The sequence below is a fragment of the Carassius auratus genome, chromosome 1 (assembly GCF_003368295.1).
Source record: "Carassius auratus strain Wakin chromosome 1, ASM336829v1, whole genome shotgun sequence".
Classification (NCBI taxonomy): Eukaryota; Metazoa; Chordata; class Actinopteri; order Cypriniformes; family Cyprinidae; genus Carassius; species Carassius auratus.
Genome location: NC_039243.1, coordinates 13,055,618 through 13,075,248, shown reverse-complemented (window position 1 = coordinate 13,075,248; position 19,631 = coordinate 13,055,618). Strand labels below are relative to the sequence as shown.

At 36.2% G+C, this 19,631-nt stretch overlaps 1 protein-coding gene across 5 annotated transcripts in view; it reads right to left on the bottom strand.

Annotated features, from left to right (window-relative positions):
- Positions 1-19,631, bottom strand: part of LOC113069365 (SH3 and PX domain-containing protein 2A-like) — a 78,953-nt gene that overhangs the window by 28,860 nt on the left and 30,462 nt on the right. For all 5 annotated transcript variants that reach the window (XM_026242434.1, XM_026242731.1, XM_026242583.1 and 2 more), the window contains exons 5-6: positions 17,741-17,832; positions 7,002-7,027 (exon numbers count right to left, since the gene is read on the bottom strand). In XM_026242434.1, coding sequence (XP_026098219.1) covers positions 7,002-7,027; positions 17,741-17,832 — 118 coding nt within the window. The remainder of the gene's footprint in view (positions 1-7,001; positions 7,028-17,740; positions 17,833-19,631) is intronic.

Below are 19,631 nucleotides of genomic sequence, written 5' to 3'. Positions count from 1 at the left end.
TGAGTATCGCAATATTTTGTTTGGCGATACTGTACCGATTCTCAAAAACATATTAATATCAATAAAAATATCAATATATAAATAAGAAAACTGGACAAGAATCATGGCAGTTGTTTTGTTTCAACTTTATTTCCCGACACCTAGATGGTCTTCAACTCTGAACAAATCCTGAGTGACAGGAAATACTATCATTAGAGTACACCAGTAATGTTAGGGTTAATGGCCCTGTCCCAAATGGCGCACTTCATGTGAACTTTCGGTTTCGTAGACTTAAATTGCGCGTGCTCACCGAGTCTACGAGTCCATAGGCCATCCTATTCAGCATTTTAATGCTCTGAAGTGTGCTAAGCAGTGCCCCTTTTGTAGCCTTGAAGCGGTCTTCCACGAAGCCCGCATAGATCCGCACACTTTAACTACCCAGGAATCCTTGCGAAATCCCAATCAGACAATGGATGGGAGGAGATTTCGCTCAAGGGCAATTGATGACATGGCTGAGAAGAAAATATTTAAGTGTAGGTATCATTACAGTTTTTATGACCTAGGTTTACATTTTACGAGTTGTTACCTACAGTCTGTACAAACATTATGGTCATCGACCAGTGGTTGATATCTCAAATATAATAATAGCACATTGAATAATACGATCGCATTTTGATTCATTAAATAACTAGAACCGAATGTCAGCTCTTTACTGAGTCATATGTAAACCTAGTATTTATATTTACAACAACAATAGGCAGCATATTCCCCGAACCTACATCTCCTGTCAAAAAACAACCAGACCGTTATTTCCGGCGTGACGATCGAGTCTGTCCCAAAAATACCTAAGTGGACTAGCGCCAAGGGCCCTATAGGTCTGCACTACATGATGTCACCAAAGTGTGGACTCTGAGGAAGTCCACAAGTCCGGAGTGTGTCATTTGGGACAGGGCCTATGTTGTTCGCTGCTAGTAATGGAGGGTGAAAGAATTGTCCCAGTTCATGTTTCAGTGTACAAAGCTGAAGTGTGCCGTCATTTAGGCTTTTGTGGGTACTGTATTATATTCTTTATAATGCACAAACCTTGTTTTTTTAGACTATGATTTTATAGATTTTCTATTGTTTTATTTTATTAAAGGAGACTGCAAGCAATTTAATTTATCCCCCTTTACTCATACTGCACAAAAAGTGGTTCAATAACAATGAATGTTACTGGGACTAATTATTACAAATACAGATCCCAATGTGTTCTGCTAAAACAATTTTTTTAAATTATTTATGCTAAGAGTTTGCATATGGTGGTGTTCTTAATGACAGCTTTACTTACAATATATACTGTTCCTAAAATAAGAAATATCCCAATATATCGCCTAGTTTACAGTATCGCAATACATCGTATCGGAATACGTATCGTATCGCCAGATTCTTGCCAATACACAGCCGTAGAACAGACAAATATAACCAAACATACATAGGCAAACATTCCTCTCAAACTAAAACTATCCCTCCTCCTCTAAATCTCCCATCTGTTCCACACGCCTCTCTCTCTCCTGATCTCTCTCCGTATGGCCCCTCCACTCCTCCACATAGCCCTGAGTCTTGTGTAAACAAGATTAGCTGGTCCGACATCACGCTGAACCCACTCTGCCACGTCTGACTGACCCCATTCCAGCAGAACCCCACAATCCCGCCTCCGTTTTCCCCCTCTCCACATCTGACTCTCACATGAGGAGCAGAAAGCGAGGAACTGCAAGTAAAGCTTATCCTTTCTTCACCATGGAACAAAGACCTCTGAACAGTATAAGAGGAGTGTTGTAAAAACGTCCAGGTGCACGGGGTGCTGTAGCTTGGGCTTGTAACCGAAGGATGTGGGTTCGAGTCTCAGGTCCGGCAGGCATTTTGGGTGGGGTAAGTGAATGTCCAGTGCTCTCTCCACCCTCAATACCACGACTGAGACGAGACCCTTGAGCAAGGCACCGAACCCTCAACTGCTCCCTGGGTGCCGCAGCAGTATGGCTGCCCACTTCTCCGGGTGTGTGTTCACCGTGTGTGTGTGTGTGTTCACTAATGTGTGTGTGCACTTGGATGGTTAAATAAAGGGTAGGATTAATCATGATTAATTTCAGAAAAAAATGTGCGATTAATTAGTATTTTTTTTCAATCGATTGACAGCACTTACATATAGTATATATATATATAATATATTATTATATCATTTTATTTTTTATAATTTTTTAATATTTATATATTGTGAATCTACAATTTTCATAGTCATGAAAATAAAGAAAACTCTTCGAATGAGAAGGTGTGTCCACATTTTTGGTCTGTACTGTACATATATATATATAATTTTTTAATGTGTGTTCAAATAAATCTAACTTTTGTAAATATTTTGTAAGATATTCACTATTTACATTGCTATGTCTCAAAAATGGATTGGAAACTAAAAAAGAAAAAAAAAAACTGTTTGAAACATTAAGCTCAAAATGATGGGGCAGATCACATATAAACTTCTCCTATCGTGAGGCGTGAAGGACAGATCAGACGGTTTTGGCAATCTTTACCTAATCCTCAGGGCTCTGAACTTCTAAACAGGTGGTTTATGTCTTCAGACTGACATAAGAGCAGTTCAGAGAGGACAGAACCGGGCAAAACTGTTCCCTATTTGGGGCTTAGGGTGTCTCAAACCCATCTGCTTGTCAAGATGGTCAACCTGTGGAAACGTGACTAACAAGCCAAACTGAGCTCTTAAGGGTCTTAGAGTCAAGAAACTCTTGATATACTTCTAGAGTTTACTGTATTACAACAGTCTTCAATATTTACACGGTAAGCAAAAGTACTGAAAAGCATAATCAAAATCCTACCAAGTGGAAAGTATAAACACAATCTTCTGAAAAGTATAACTGAAAACCTATTAAAAGTGAAAGCATGAACAAAAAACATCAACAATCTAATATATATATATATATATATATATATATATATAAAACATCAACGTAAACCATCACTGAAGTGCAATGTGAAGAATTAAAGCATAAACAAAATCCCAAGCATCAAGTTTTTAGAACAATTGATGACTTTAAGGAGTCTGTTATGGGCATAATGTATACTAATCACAGAAATTTCCCACAATTCCATGCAAAGAATGGCTGAAGGTAGCAATAAACGATTAGAATAGAATCAGAGAGTTTCAAAAACTAACTGGAGGTTCATTAAGGATTAAGTCAGAGCTCTGCTATTTATTTGCATAAAGTCCCTCAGTTATTGCGTAATACTATTGAATTATGTTCTGTGTAAGTGATTCAATTGTAATCATATACTGGTAAGGGCCACCTCGGAGGGAAACAAGACTCCAGTCATTCTGCCACCACAAAGCTATGAAAGTCTACTTGCGACCCCTTTCTTTAAACAGTTTACCTAAGCCAACAAGGAAATGCTTCTTTGGTTTGCTAGTCTCTATGGAAATATCAAAGTTTGTCTCATGAATATCTCATGATAATTTCAGTGTGATTACACTGGCCCTGTTTCCATTGCAGGGAGAAGGTATGAAACAGTTAGCAGCCCGTGTGTGCTATATTTTGAATACAGCCAAGATTGCAGGCAATTATTTAAGCAATATGATTTGTACTGTTGTTTCCAGAGCATGATCAGTTTCACCTCAAGCCTACCTCCGAATCGGTGCCTTATGTTAACAAAGACAAATTAATATTCAGTAACTTAGACTATATTTACAGTTAATTGTTTGTTTTTGCAAACGTAAATACTTCCAAACAAATCCACACCATCGCTATGTGTCTCTGTGCAACACACAGTCGGTGGTGTTTTGTTCCTGAATGAATCAGCATCTTTGAACGAATCAATTGAGTGAATCAGTCACTCGTTTAGCTGCTTCATAAATCAGAGTTTGGAACTGATCTGTTGAATGAATGATTTGCTCAACAACAGTCTTTTTTTTTTAGAGTCACTGAAAACATCTTCCAATAATGCATCAGATTGGAAATATAAATAATTGGATTGCAATTGATGTAAAAAGCTTAAAGAAAATAATGTTTTCATAATCAGTCATTGCCGACACAGGAAGTGACACTCATCTTTAATAAAAACACAATGCTCCTTCCAAGCATTACGCTGTCATGCAAATCAGCAATTTTCTAAACATTTTAAAAATACATTTCTCACCGCGGTGTGGAAGCTTTGCTAAACGGGACTGTCAGAGGATATATGAAGCCCATTCAAATTAATTTTTGATGATGACACTTCCCAGCTGCAGTTTCCACCTGCTAAACCCTCAGAGATCATTAATGAATATGGAAACCAACAAGCAAGATATTCAAACTGACAAGAGAGATGGAGATAGAGTGAAACCACAGATCTTTAAACATAAAACTAAATGACCAATCTTGCAAAATACATTTTGGAGTAATAAGGAGTACATCTTCAGGATGTATTTCACTTGTAGCTAACAGATTATTAGTGATGTCTGGAAGATGTGCGTGGTCTTCTTAAAAACAGAACAGAACAGAGGACGATGCTGATGATGAATATGAATTCCACTGATCTAAAATACTAAGGATAAGTGGTTGCACATGATTTATTGTCAAATGAGAGGCAGAAGGGGAAAACAACAGCTGGAACTGCTTATTACATCACCTCAGCTGCTGGTCAAATTAAAACCCAAATGTTAGCAATTTTCAAATGTTGTGAGAACAAATAAATGTGAATTAACAAACAGACAAACAGATGATGAATGGACAGACAAATATTTGTATAGACACTGCAGACACCTGATAAATACTGCAAAACAACTGCCTGTTTCTCAAGAATAACTACTGGTCTAAGAAAAGAGAATTAACATTCACTAGCGGATGTTTGTCTGGATCAGATTTTGCCTACAGCAAACGGATCCAATTGCCCCTGTAAGCATAATCAAACCTAAATCAACGTACTGGATGGATGTATTATTTAATAAATGTTTTAATCAAAATCTTCAGGTTAGGTTTAATATCATTGGACAGAACCAATAGCCTACCATTAAACCTAACCTTTATACAAACAACAGACGTCAATGGAAAGTTCCCAACATGATAGAAAAACATGTGTGTGTTTGTGTATTGGTGGCTTTTTCATACTTGATGACACACACCTTAGTGCATACCTGACCTGACAAGCATGATCTAAACATAAATTCACAAACCTTAATGCTGTCCTTCTTTGCGATCTTGTCCAACTTCATCTATAAAACTAAACCTGTCTGTCTAGCACTTTGCCTCATCACAAATGTACTGAAATGACTACAGCGTAAGACCATGACTCTGAACTCCTTCCTGAAGAGTCACTAGAAATGACTCTAGGCTGAACTTCATGCATGTGATTGTAGATGTGCTTTTCACCCTCTAAACACAATCAGCTCTTAACATCAGTATCACATGAGTACTACATTCCATATCGCAAAACATTGGTTTAAGTGTTGCAAGTCAGAGCACTTTTTATGTTAATGTGATTTATGTACTGTAAAAAAAAATGCATTTTAAAAAGTAAAAGACCATACTTTTCTTAATGAACACCCTAATAGAAAGTGTCCCATTAGGGTTTTCACTGAAATAAATGTTTCTTCTTAGTTCTCTCTAGTTAAGTACATAAGGGTTTCATGGTACATCTTGCTTCGTGAACTGAATGTTTATTGTATTATATTGAATGCCACATGGGTTATTATGATTGTGTTTTGTATTTATGCATGACACTGTGTGCATCTTCTATATATTAATATAGCTCAGCTTTGATTTATCATGTGTCTTTCTCTTTAACTGTGTTATTATGCTGGTTGCCAGTATAAGTTAAAGGATTGCAATTAAACTGTAAAATGTACAGGTTGCTCTATAACATTCTAACTGTATATTTTACGGAATTATTCTGGCAACCACAGCTGGTATTTTATTTTTTTAACAAGAACAGGATTGAGGGATGCACTTTAAAACATTTTTTTTTTTGCAAAATTAAAGTTATACAGTAAACAAAAGCCAACAGGAAATTAAACAACATCTGGAATTATGTAATACATCACTCAAACTTCTATATTGCATATTCGGAACCTAAAACGAAATCCAAATGTTAGTAAATTTCAAATATTGTCAGAGCAAATGAATGCGTGTTTACAAGCGGAAAGCAAACAGATCAAAAACGGAAAATGTTTCTAAGGGAGGTGTGTGGGAGAGACAACAGGAACTCCAACGCTCACTCCAAACCAAACTGCATTAGTGTTCAACAGAGAGTGTGTGTGTGTGTGTGTGTGTGTGTGTGTGTGTGTGTGTGTGTGTGTGTGTGTGTGTGTGTGTGCGTGTGTGTGTGTGTGTATGGATATGAATCTATGAGCGAGTCCAAACTGCAGAAAGGCTGTTCACTCACAAAACACACATCCAAGCATGCTATGCAAAATAAACTTGGTCTAATACTTGTCATAAATCATCAGGTCTCTGTGCCTCAACATTATAATAACAGCCTGGAAATAAGTATGTATGTATGTGTATATATATATATATATATATATATATATATATATATATATATATTTTTTTTTTTTTTTTTTTTTTTTTTTTTAATATTTGTTTTTCATTACACATGCACTCAGGGGAAAAGAATCATAATAAAATAAAATAAATAGCACCAAACGCTAAGAAAAATTTGATGCCAGGTTTTTTTTTTTTTTTGTGCCTTCAGCTGAACAACTTGGCTGAGACCATGTTGGCAACAGCATGAAGTACTGTACAAATGCACATACTTTCATGTGGCTTTCCTCCAAAGTCCTGCCAGTTATTCCCAAACCTTTTACAGCTGACACTCCCAGAGCTCAAAAAACCTCTGAGTCATGTGCAGTTCTCTAAAGAAACCCTTTCCCTTACCCTGAGCTCAGTGCAAAACAGCAAGTCATTCAATGCCGCAATAACAGAGAGGGCATGCAGAATTAGTCCTTAAACCCGGCAACAGGTTTAACTCTCAGAGGGGAGGTAAATAAAAGGCTGTCTTACCTGACTTGCGTTTGGATCCATAATCCCTGTAAAAAAAGCAACAGCAGAATGACATAGTAAGTCACAGTGATACAATGTCCTGCAGCAGACAGCTGTCACACTCACACACCCACACCCTCACACACACACACACACACACACACACACACACACAGTGAGAGCAAGATGTGTGCCAGGGCAAGGAACGAGTGTGCGTTAAGATCGAATGTGCCAGCTGCTATCACCACAACATCTGATCATGTGACCTAAACAGAGCCATAGCTCTTTCTCTATCCTTTTATCCCCCTCGTCCCTCCTCTCTACCTCCGGCTCTGGGATGAAAAGGGAGGATCTCTTAACACACCCTGATTAATAGATCAGAATGACACCCGGCCTGTGTGTGGCGCTTATCCATCAGTGAAAAATCAAGATGGTGACAAGGGAAGAGATCTATTAATGAAAAGTGATGCCAATACAGGGAACAATAAAATATAGCAATTGTGCAGACACATACATTGGACACACTCACATTGGAAAGATGAATGGAAAGAAGACAACAGCACAAATAGAATAACTATATTATTAAATTTTCTGAAGAAATGAGTGGTACGCGTTTTGGCCTGAGAACTTAGCATAATTGTTAGACGGTTTTTATTGTGGTTGATGTGTTGATGGTTAATAGCATCACTAATAACATCTAAAACCAATAAAGAGCATCTTAAAGGTGTCATTTCTGCATTGTAATGACTGGTAAGTATATAAAATTAATGTTAAAATGTCCTTCTGAAGTTTCAAGCTGAGTGAAACAAATTTAAGTCTGCTGATTCCTCACCTTGCATGTTATTTTTTTATGTAGGCTACTACTGCACTGAAATGTAAATACCTTCTATAGCTTCTTGTGGGCAGTACTAAATATAAAATATGATCTTTAAACAAAATAAGAAATATTCACACATTATCGGGGTGCACATAATTTTTTCAGCATGGTTCTCATATGAGAACCTAAAGATTTGGTTTTGGTCCCCACACTGCATATAGTGTGACCCATTAAATATAACTATTAAAATGTATTAATAATAGTTATAATATTATTGCACTTTATTTTTTTTTTTGTAAATAAAATAATAGTAAATAAACTAAATAATAGTGTGTGGTAATATTATAAAAAATAAAATGCAGTCCTAGTATTAAATACAAATACATTTATTTTATAGTAAACTTAAAAATAAAATGTTAATATTTACTACTACTTTCTTTGTTTTGCCTCTTTAAGAAGAATCACTTTATGTATTCCCCAATTTTAAGTCGCTTTGGATAAAAGCGTCTAAAAATAAATTGAAAATTAAAAACTTTTTCATCATATTCAAACTTAAAATCAGCAGGCTTTTATTTTGGCAGGTTGCCGGTAAGTAACGGCATGGCATAGCCTAGATTTATGCTTTCAGGTTGAAAATAAAACTTATATAGTACAGTTTGTGATATAACATGGTAATTGTGTATTAAACAGCGGTCAACCATGTCAGTACGCAAATGCGATGTCAGAACATATTAATATAACGCATTTTTTATTTTGGTTGCGCATGCGGACATGCGGACCACTTATGTGCACCCCTGCACATTATCATCACATTTAAAAGCTCTTAATGCATTGTTTCTTAATGCAACTTAATGCAGCGTTTCCTGAGTTATTGCTGCATGCAGAGCTGCACTAATTAACACTCCTTTAATGTGGATTTAACGACGGTAAGAGGAAATGAAAATGCCATCGAAACTTTCCTGAAGACAGTCAGTTCTCCTCAGAAATACTGTCTCTTTGACCCCCTCCAGGTATCCCATACACACACTCTCATTCTTGGTATTTCCCTAAAAAACCCTTAAGGGCTCTTGCTTAATATCTACATTCCCCCCATCTAGTCCAAAATATGACAAGGCTTCCATCTTCTCTGCATCTTGTTCTTTTCATCATTCTCTCGCTCAATCTCCTCCTTTGTGACTCCCGTGGGAGAATGAATACTCTTTTTTTTTTTCAGATCAGCAGTATGAGGTCACTGCGAATCTTCTAGAATGAACTTCTTTGTAGCAGAATAGAGGCAGGACACTGTGCTAAAAGCCCTAAATCAGAAAGATCTGTTATCTGTCTATAAAAGGAAACTGCCACCATTAGGATGGATATAGGACATGACGTTTATGAATATGTCCGAAATGAACAGTAGGAAAATCCCCAGTTTTTAGAGACTAAAGCATGCCAGTATCTGCATCAAGAATGTGCCTCTTCTTTAATTAATAAAGCAAAGACTACAAACTATGCATTCAATGTCAATTCATCAATATTAGGTATTTGCATATTGAATTGTGGTTGGTCTTCTTTCTTGCATTTAAAAAGTAAACTAGAAACGCTTTGTGTACTTTCTTTACATGCAACCAAAGACTAAACCTTTAGGAAATCCACATAAAGGTTAATTTTAAAGGCTTGTTGTGCATGTTTTCCATGGCTGAAATTCAGTAAATAGTCTCTGCCAAACCTCTTCAGACCAATGGTCCTGGCTGTTAACCTCTTGAGTCGTATCTAATAGTAAATACTTCACATTCATCGCTTGAGAGTGTTAAGCAGAGAAAGTTGGAAGTGACAGTTCACTGGGTCTGCAGGTAATATATGGCATCACTTGGGTCGCTGCAAAAGTTTCAGACAAAAAATCTACAGTTCTCAGCTTTATCACTCCCTGAGACACAATTAAACGAAAGGGAGTGTATGATGACGGGTGAGGAAAGGCAGGAAATGGTGGTTCACACTGATTGGGCACCGCTCTGTTCATTCACTCCACCTGACCATAAAAGAGTCAAGTAATATCTATAAATCCAAGAGTGATGCAAAGGCATTCTGTGGCTTTCTCTGTTATGTGTCTTGGTATCATTATAAAGTCCTCTCTGGCATTTGCTGTGGTCTATTTAAATAGCAAGCCTGTTCAATGTTCGTCAAACTCATGGTGGCCACCGACTCAGACTTTCATGCACTGACTTTCAGGAAGGTCAACTTTCTTAATATTTTACGTTGAAACATATAGTATGTTAAATAAATGTTAAATGTTAAAGGTGAATTTTAATGTGCAGTCATGCAACTGAAATTTCTTTTGGAGCCCCAACAACAAATACAATACTGTTCTTAATAAAGGTCCTCCATTGGCTTCTACACACTTGAAAATAAAAAGTTCCAAACAGGGATTTTCAAGGAAATGCCTGAGAAGATCCATTTTTGGTTTCCCAAAATAATCTTCTGGTGAATAGTTCCTAAAAGAACCATAGCTGCCTATAAAGAACCATTACTTTTATTAAATATAAACAGGGCGACAAATACACACATTATCAAGAATGAGCCCTTTACAGTGGAATAAAACCAGAACATTGATGATAAATAAAACAGAACAGGACAAAGAGAAGAAAAGAAACACTGCCAGCACTGGGCTTTCATGATTCAGTTACATGATTGTGAATATGAGATGATTAGAATATCAGACTGAAGTAAAGGATTTTGACAATCGAGTTCAGTAAAACAGATGATGTGGAAGTAGAGCCGAGAGAAACCAAAGAGAAGCATTGTTACCAATATTGAGAACTGTTGTGCTGCTTAATATTTTTTTGTGGAAACCCTGATTTTATTTGATGAACAAAGAGTTCAAAAGAACAGCATTTATTTGAAAAGGAAATCTTTATTTTGTCTTAACTTTCACTTTTTTTCAATGTAATGCTTCCGTGCTGAACAGAAGTGTTCATTTCTTTCAAAACTTTTGAACCGCATGGTCCATCATCTGTTGTTCAAGTGTGTTTAATAGAGTTCAGAGGTCCTGAATTTGTTCCAAACGGCTCAACAAAGCTCTTGCACAAGCTTAAACTCGTGGCATCTCACTGTCATGAGGACAGTCTCATGAGGTGGAGGAGGACAGGAGGTGTGGAAAGGAGGGAAATGGGTGGACCTGCTAACCAATGAGGCCTGACTCTTACACAGAACTAAACTAAATACATTTACCAGAAAGAAAGAAACTTATTAGCAAGGGTGTTCTGAATGAGCTCATTTCTATAGCATTGCTAAGTGGTTGCAAGGCCCAAATCAAACCAACCCTGATATTTTTGTTGCTTATTACAGCCTGGGTCCCTCCTTAGCACAGTGTCAAAGAAAAGGAAAATACACGCACAACCATGCGCACACAAGAAGAACAAAAATACCAAGAAATGCCACGCAATGTTTAAGAACTCAAGCATCTGGCTGCCTCCTCTGATTTTTATTATTGTTCTGTTTCTGCGTCAGTGTGGACGGGAAACTGGACCATGTGTTACAACACAAGACTTCTCTAGCACTTACTGAAACTTAACCTTCATGAAGCATGTTTACACAGAGCACAGAGATCCTCCCTCACGCTTCAGATCTCTAGAAGAACTTCACACTCTCCGCTCCTGAACTCTCTCGACGGTCCAGTGATTCTCAGATCTGGTGACTGGAGAAGGTGTCTGAAATCAATCTGCTGTTCCTAAAACCATTCTGTTTTTGTTTGGGAGACATTGTTATTGTGTAACAATAACTCAACCTCCTCCTGGTCCAGTCTGACTCATGTTTGTTGGCTGTTGTCTGCTCATGCAGAGCAATCACAGAGCCAAACCTTTCCAAACAGCAAATCCATACGGTTTTAGGAACTATTAAGGAAGATGACTCAACAGAGCACACTATTTTTTTCCCTTGTTGGGGGGTTGTTAGGGTTTTCAATCAGCATTGTCATGATGTCATTTTCCTTCCATTTTTAACAGTAATTGCTCCATGGACATTCCTTCGCCTAAAGGGACCTCAACAGAAATACAACATGAAACAGGCCTTTAACTTTGAACTAAATCACAATTATTTTGGGCTATCGTCTGTACTTACTCTTTCTTTTCTCTGTGTCTCTTTGTCTGTCTCTATTCTTGACTGATCCCCTTATCAGGGCCTCAGGCAACAGCACTTTTCAGGCAACTAATGCCGTTTTATCCGGCATTAACTCCCTGAAGAGCCACACAATAATACTTCACTGTGACCAGTGACCACCTGGACTTGCACCTAAACCAGCCATTCATGACAGACTCTGCACTGAATGAGTCTTTCATTTCATACAAAATCACTTTAAGTTTTATGCCCAGATGCCTATAAGCTATTACACATGCCTTTCATATTTTAAATTAACACTTTAAGTGTTGATAAAACATTACAAGCCACATATAATTTTTATATAAACTGTCATGCAAAAGTTTGGAGTTAGTTATTTTTAGTTTTTTTCAAACTTCTGAACGGCTGTGCAAGAAATTCAAGCAAAGTATTGAAATGATAAATATAAATAATCTTGAAATAATAAAATACTTGATTTTTTAATAAACAACATATTTGGACACTGTGGTTGTGAAATGTTAATGTGAAAAAATAAAAAAAATTTCCAGACTATCTAATCTGAGTGTGTTTGTTTCAAGCACTGCGATCAGATGTCACTTGTCTCTCTAAGGGGTTTAGGTCAGAGCCCCCATCCCATTTACTAACACAGAAAGACTATAGGACAACCAGGATTTACAGCACTTCATGTGGGAATACACAGTCTACCAACAACCATCAATCATAGCAGCTAATAAAAAAAAAAGTTCCCCTGTACACAGTCGGCAAACAGAGAGAGACAGTGAGAGAGACTGCGCAACATCAGATGGTCTAAAATAGCAAACGTCTGTTTGTGGTGGAAACGCTGCTCTGATCACTGCCATCTGTCTCCATGGAATAAAGGACACACGGAGAGATAGAGAGATCTTTAGCAATTCCTTTTTTATGGTTTGAGATTTTCAATGTTAATGCTATTTCTAGTGTGATTGTGTACAATTATACTTACAGTACTGTAGGTTCAACTTCTACAGCCATGACATCACAGTTGTGACTGTACTGGATAGCAGCTTTTGTGTGAGGGTAAAAGCCTCTCCAGTGTGCTCTGAAAGCACAGATCTCCTGGGACTCCAGTCGCTTGTCTGTGAGCTCTGGATATGTAAAGAATTCTGTCTGGGTGGGAAAAATGTGTCTGACTGGAAAAGCAACCAGCCAGGTTGTATTTAAATTATGTGTGACAGAGAGAGACTAATAGACAGCAGGCGACCGTCAGCTAAATACTAGTAGTGCATGAAACGAATGACATTTCTTTTATTCCAATTAAAATTAGATTTTCACAGCATGTGTAAATTCCATTTTCAGCAAGAAGTGTGCAAAATGAACACTCAATAAGTCCAAAATGCAAATGAGCATTGACATTGTCAATAAGACTATTCCTATGGAAAAGGCTTTTTAAATGGTAATAAAACAATGGATAAGAAGTCTATAATAGTAGATGCTTGTAGATTGCCCTCTAGTGGTCATAACAGTTCATCCACACTGACAATTTGATTATGTCAGGACATGATGTTTCTGTTTTCTCAATCTAAGCTTTAAAAGAAAAAAAGTCCAGGAAATATGACCCAACTTGTGTGTTTATAAACAATCTGATTTAAATAATTAAGTCACAGTTAAATTCATTTTTCTTTTACAGAAAGACAAGAAAAGAAAAACATAAAAGTGGCCAATTAAATCTAACATAATTCCACAAAATGAATTTTAGTGTTTAATAGAAGCAGACACGTGAGGAAGACATTCACTTTTCACTGTTTGTCTGTTTAAGCTGCAGTTTGCAAGTTTTCCAGCAGATGGCTCTAAATAGTCAATTTCTCCTTTGCTCAAAAAAGAGAAAAAAATAATTATGTTTCCAAATATTTACATTTTAGATTTTTTTTTATTTCTAATCTAAGCCATTAAGGGGTCCAGTAGCTTACTTTCATAAAATACTGTGAGAACTACACTGAAAATGGTGTAAGATTTACTTTGAAATTATTTGTACGTACAAAAGTTGGAACATTACACGTATAATTACAAAGAAACAAGTAACACACTGAATTAATATGTGTAGACAAACTGAAATACAGTAGTATTCAATAATCTTCAAAAAATATTTTTATGCAATGTGATGTTAGACAAACTTATCTAATATAAAATGAGTTATTAAAGTCCTGACAATCCTAATACACACATAGCAGCATAGTATAAAATAATCACTTTCACCCCCCAATTTATGCTAAATGTTAAAAACTAATTATCTGACTCTCTGAATTCACTGTCCAATCTTGTCTAGCAGTAATAATGAATTAGTTGTGGCTTGTTCTGAGTTTTCAAAGAGCATCTTTGTCTATCTTCGTCTTAGCGGAGAGGTTTCATTGTCCCTGAGAACAGCCGTGCAGCACAAACACACTACAAGTCTTAAGGCACAAACTGTGGTAGTTAAAAAACAAAACAAATGCCATGAACACGCAGGAAGGGAGATGATATTGTGATTTCCAAAGTACCAGTATGGAATCAGTTACACGTATGAAATCAACTTCAGGTGGGAAATCGGATCATAGATCAGTATTTGCTAAAAGTGGCCGTGCTCTCAAGATCAAGAGTGCTCGTGTGTGTGTATATATGTGTGTGTGAAATCTTCAGTATATCAATAATTCATGTCCGTCTAAAAACAGAAACACTAGCAGCACACTTACACAGCATCTCAAATTTCCCCTTCACTTCAACCGTCCTGACGACAGACAGATCACATTCAACCAATCCATTATTCCACATCATTCCATGAACTCCATGACTCCACATCCCGCCTTCAAGGAAAATCTATGTAATGGGACGAAATGACCATCTGTTTCGAGTGATAATAATCTGGCTACATGAGTTTAACAGTTCATAGCGGCAAATGATTGTAATATTTCCCAAGTAATACTATTTAATAGGCTAGCTTGAGCCAGACATCTGGCCATTCAAAGGAATAGTTCATGCAAAAATGAAAATTCAAGATATTTTTGTAATACAAGCTGCTTAGTCAAAATATCAAAGAACCACCATGAAATAAGAAGATTATGAGTCAATATTGACTTAAATTTCATTCTGCTCATCACATGAAGTTACAGAAGACTTGAAATAGTGTATTAGTCATACTATTATGATTGTATTATGGTGTTTTGTTTTTCTTTTAGAGTGAAACATTTTGAAAAGGGTATTCAGGAAATTTTTCAACAGAAGAAGAAAGAAAGTCATACTGGAATAATTATGTGGATAAGTACAGTACATGAAGACGGAAGATAAGTTTGAAATGAAACAGTAGCATAATGCTCTATATGATACATAATGAAACAGTAGCATACTCAATTTTTGCTACAGTATATAAACACTGAGTGATATACAGTATAAAGATATATAAAGACATGTAAGAAAGTATACCCAATTCAGCAAGAATTTTCATTTTAAATACATTACAAAAAAAAAATGGTTCTGAAAAAAGACTCTTCTGCTCTCCAGTGCTGCATTTATTTGTTTAAAAATACAATAAAATCAGTAATATTGTGAGACATACCAATTTTAAATAACGGTTTTATACTTATATTAAAGATACAATTTGTAAGATATTTAAGTAAAATATCCAAAAAATATTTTGTCCAGCTGATTACTAACAATATCTCTAATCTTTTCAACTACTTGTAAATCATAAGAAAATTCCCATTCTAAACAGAGACACGGCGCAGTGCAGTCGCCTGTCAATGACGTTAGTTACTCTTTGTTAATGCCTTTACTGACGTAGAAACCACACGACAACAGTGTCTTGGACAAATGCGAAAGTAGCTTCGCGACAAACTTCAACTAGAAAGAGATGCCGATCTCGCTTGTGTTTTACTCGACAGGTGAGTTGTTTTGATTCTTATCTTTACAGAAAACGTATGCTACTATACAGATCAACAAGATTAGTATTATGGGGCATACACGACAAACGCGGGGCATCGCGTCTAGACCTGCGCGAGGACGCGTCTGATTCATAGTCTGATCGTGTCTATGCATTGACTTTGTATGTAATCTACTTGCGCAAATCGTTGAACTCGCGTTAAATCCATTTTTTATCTTTCCGCCTGATTGATGGCCGTCAGTGGTTGAGTAGAAGACAACAAATCCCATCATTCCACGCTCCTTCTTAGCGTCATCAAACCACGCGATTGCTATTGTTTTGATAGTGCGCCCTCTAGTGGAAGGTCCTACAACCTGTACCTTTAAATATATGGTAAAGCTCAATTTTCAGCAGCCTTGGTGTGTGTGAGTTTGTGGTTGTGTGTACTGCAGCATGAATGTGTTTTGAACATGAAAATAGATTGCGTACAATACTTCATATCACTAGGAAGAAATCCAGACAGAGGGAAAGAAAAGCAGAGAATTTAAAATGAGTACGGACAGCTCCGAGTACAGAAACAGTGCCACAGTAAAGACAACGGAACAGAAAAGCAACAGAAAAGAAAAATCTAAATACTCAAGGATGAAAGAAAACAATCTTAGATTTGTGTTCATTTTCCATTCCAATTCTACAGCAAACAGAGCTGCTTACATGAGACAAAAAATAAAAAAATTAAAAAAAATGTAAATAAAACAACTTTTGATGCTCAAGTCATTTGTACTGCTTTTTTGGTACCATTTATTTATATTTAAAATAATTAAATTAAATAATTAATATAAATATATACATTACCATTCACATTTTTTAATGTTTATCACAGGAGTGTCTTACGCTTACCAAAGGCTGCATTTATTTGATCAAAAAAAAAAAAAAAAACAGTAAGAACAGTTATTTTGTGAAATATTAATACAATTTAAAATAACTGTTTTCTATTTGAAATTTTTAGATTAATTTATTCCTGTGACGCAAATAACATGATCCTTCAGTAATTCTTCAGATTTGATACTTAAAAAACATTTCTTCTTATTATCAGTGTTTAAAACAGATGTGCTGCTTAATATTGTTGAGTAAACTGTGACAAATTTAATGGTACTATACATTTTTCAAGATTTGTTTGTAACATAAATCTCTTTACTGGCACTTTTGATCAATTTAATGCATCCTTGCTGAATAAAAGTATTAATTCCTTTAAAAAAATAAAATCTTACTGACCTCAAACTTTTAAATGGTAGTGTAGCAAACAAACTATTCATAACATGGGTTTCTCCTCTTCTCCATTATCTTTTTTTTTTTTGTCAGGTTTTTCTTTCGGCTCAAATTTTCATGGGATTCATGGGAGATAATTCTGGCCTAGCCAGGGGGAAGCCATTCACACACACTCACAGAGGACTGTGCACATCCACATCAGCGTTAATTAAACAATACCATCCCTGTGATTAAGAGGTGTCGGGTTGGGAACTTAAAACTGGATAATGAACAAAAACTGTGGTTCTTTCTCTTTCACTCACAGAAACACATTTGCACCTCTCTTCACACATACACACACATTCTCTTACATTTAAAAAGAGTCATTCTTGAGAGTCAAATTATAAAAATTCTCACAGACCTAATCTAAGGAAAGCATGTAAATACAGCAGGAGGTTCAAACATGCACACTATGCAGAATGTGTGGGAGTGTGAGAAATCAGGCAAGTCTGCATGCAGCATGTAAACTGTGTACAGCAAATGTTCTGAATACATTGCATGCAATATTGTGTCCCACAGTGCAATCCAATGCATCTTCCATTTCCAGTGCCATCATAAATAAAATCACAAATGACATCTCTTTGATATCAGAATAGTTTCTCCAAGAAATGTAATGGAGATTTTTGCTCTGTGTGAGAGAATGTGCAGACATTGATTTGTGAAGGTCTGTGTGACACTCACTCTGCGGGAGGGTTGATATCATCTGGTTTGGTCTCGAAGAAGCGGAGAACTTCTTCACTCTGCGAGATCTGGGGAGGAAGCCGGACCAGCGCCTGACAGAAAGACAGGACATGAAACCGGACAATCAGACCACAAACAACAAAACAATCACCCAGAAACACAGCAGGCTAATGAACCCCCACTATACCAAATGTTATTTCCTTTGAAATCTCCATAAGGGTCAATGATAAATACGAAAATCAAAGGTGACAAAAAGGAGAAATCTTGTAAATTCAGCAAGAGAAAACATAATTTTCTGCATGAATTTGATTTTTAACTTTCTGAAATGTGTGGAACACTACAAAAAACAATAATAATAAGTTTAAATTACTTGACCTGGTTCCTAAAGACGCAATTTTGTTTCAACAAATCACACAAACATTTGTCTAAAAAAATCAGTCTGTGTTCCAATTGCTTTGGAAGCTCTCAAAAATGATATGAAAATTAGAGAAAGAACAAAGGAAAAAATAATAAGGAAAGTGGGAGCGAGACAACTCCTCTGAAGAATTCCTGGAGTAAACCCTGTTATTTATTTATCTTTGAAGAACACAATGCAATTAATTGGAGATGGTTTGTCTAATTAAAGCTTTCAGGAAATAGCTGGTAAACATCATGCGTTTAAGCCCTTCAAAGACACATGCCTCTCTCTGTCGTGAAGGGAATTTGAAGTGTAGAGGAAATGTGGAGGAATAAAATTTTCTAAATGTCATATAATCAAAGGCTGATTTAAATAAATGTTAAACGAAAGCTGACAATTTAGAGTGTTTGTATATAAAATAAACTAAACTAAAATAAAATAAAATAAAATAAAATATGTCCCCTGAACCATACACAAACTCCTCAGGAATTGTGCAAATATTTTATTTAAATTTTTTGTTTGTCTGTTTTTGCAAATCAATATTATAAACTATTTTGGACTTGTATTTTTAATGTCTTTGATGCCAAGACATCCCATAATGCTACCTATCTCACTGTCTCAGCCCACTTTAACAGCTGCTCTCCAGTGTGTGTGTTTGTTTATGTACGCTATGTACGTATGTTGTGTATTTGTGTGTGTGTGTGGATTGTTTAAAAAAAAAAGTAGGCTCTATTCCATCAGGAAGGAGGGGGAAGGAAAGAAAAGGAGACAAGTCACTCAAGGGGAAAAGATAAAGAGAAGGAGAAATAGAGAGAAGGAAGAAACAAGTTGTTAAAGCCCCACAAACTAATTTTAAGGGTGTTATTGGGTAACCTATAGCTATTGGCAAAGTAAACATGACACTGAACACCAATAAGTGCAAGTGTCTGTTTGCTGTAATTTATATGCCTGTGTAACCCAGCGCGAGATGTTTGTGTAAACTTCAACAGACTCATTTTCATGTGCTCTAAGAAATTTGTTGTTCGGCACATTAGCATAATCAGATTTTAACAAGATGGGAGATATTCTCTGATAATAAAGCAAATTCTTACTCAAAACCTGATGTGGTGAACATGCACAAAACTTCAGCACTGCTTCCCTTTGCTTAGGGTGAAATCTGTGGATTCTGACACTACTACTTAAGGCTTCAAACCCCCCAGAGGGAGTCAAAACAATAGGTTGGGGGGTCTTAAAAATACATAAACTATATAGTTTCAAAGCAACAAAAAAGTTTTACTGATATTAAAAGAACTAATATAACAAAAGACATTAGTATGATTCATTCATTGTTTTTAATAATGCATTTTTGCCCAACTCATTGTAAACACATTCCTCCAGCTATAAAATAACTTCCTTTCACAGTACCTTTTTTATATTTATCCTTTTTCAATAAATTTTGTATTATCAATTTAAGTAATTCTTCTTTGAACAGCAGAGAGTTTCCGTAAAATCGAA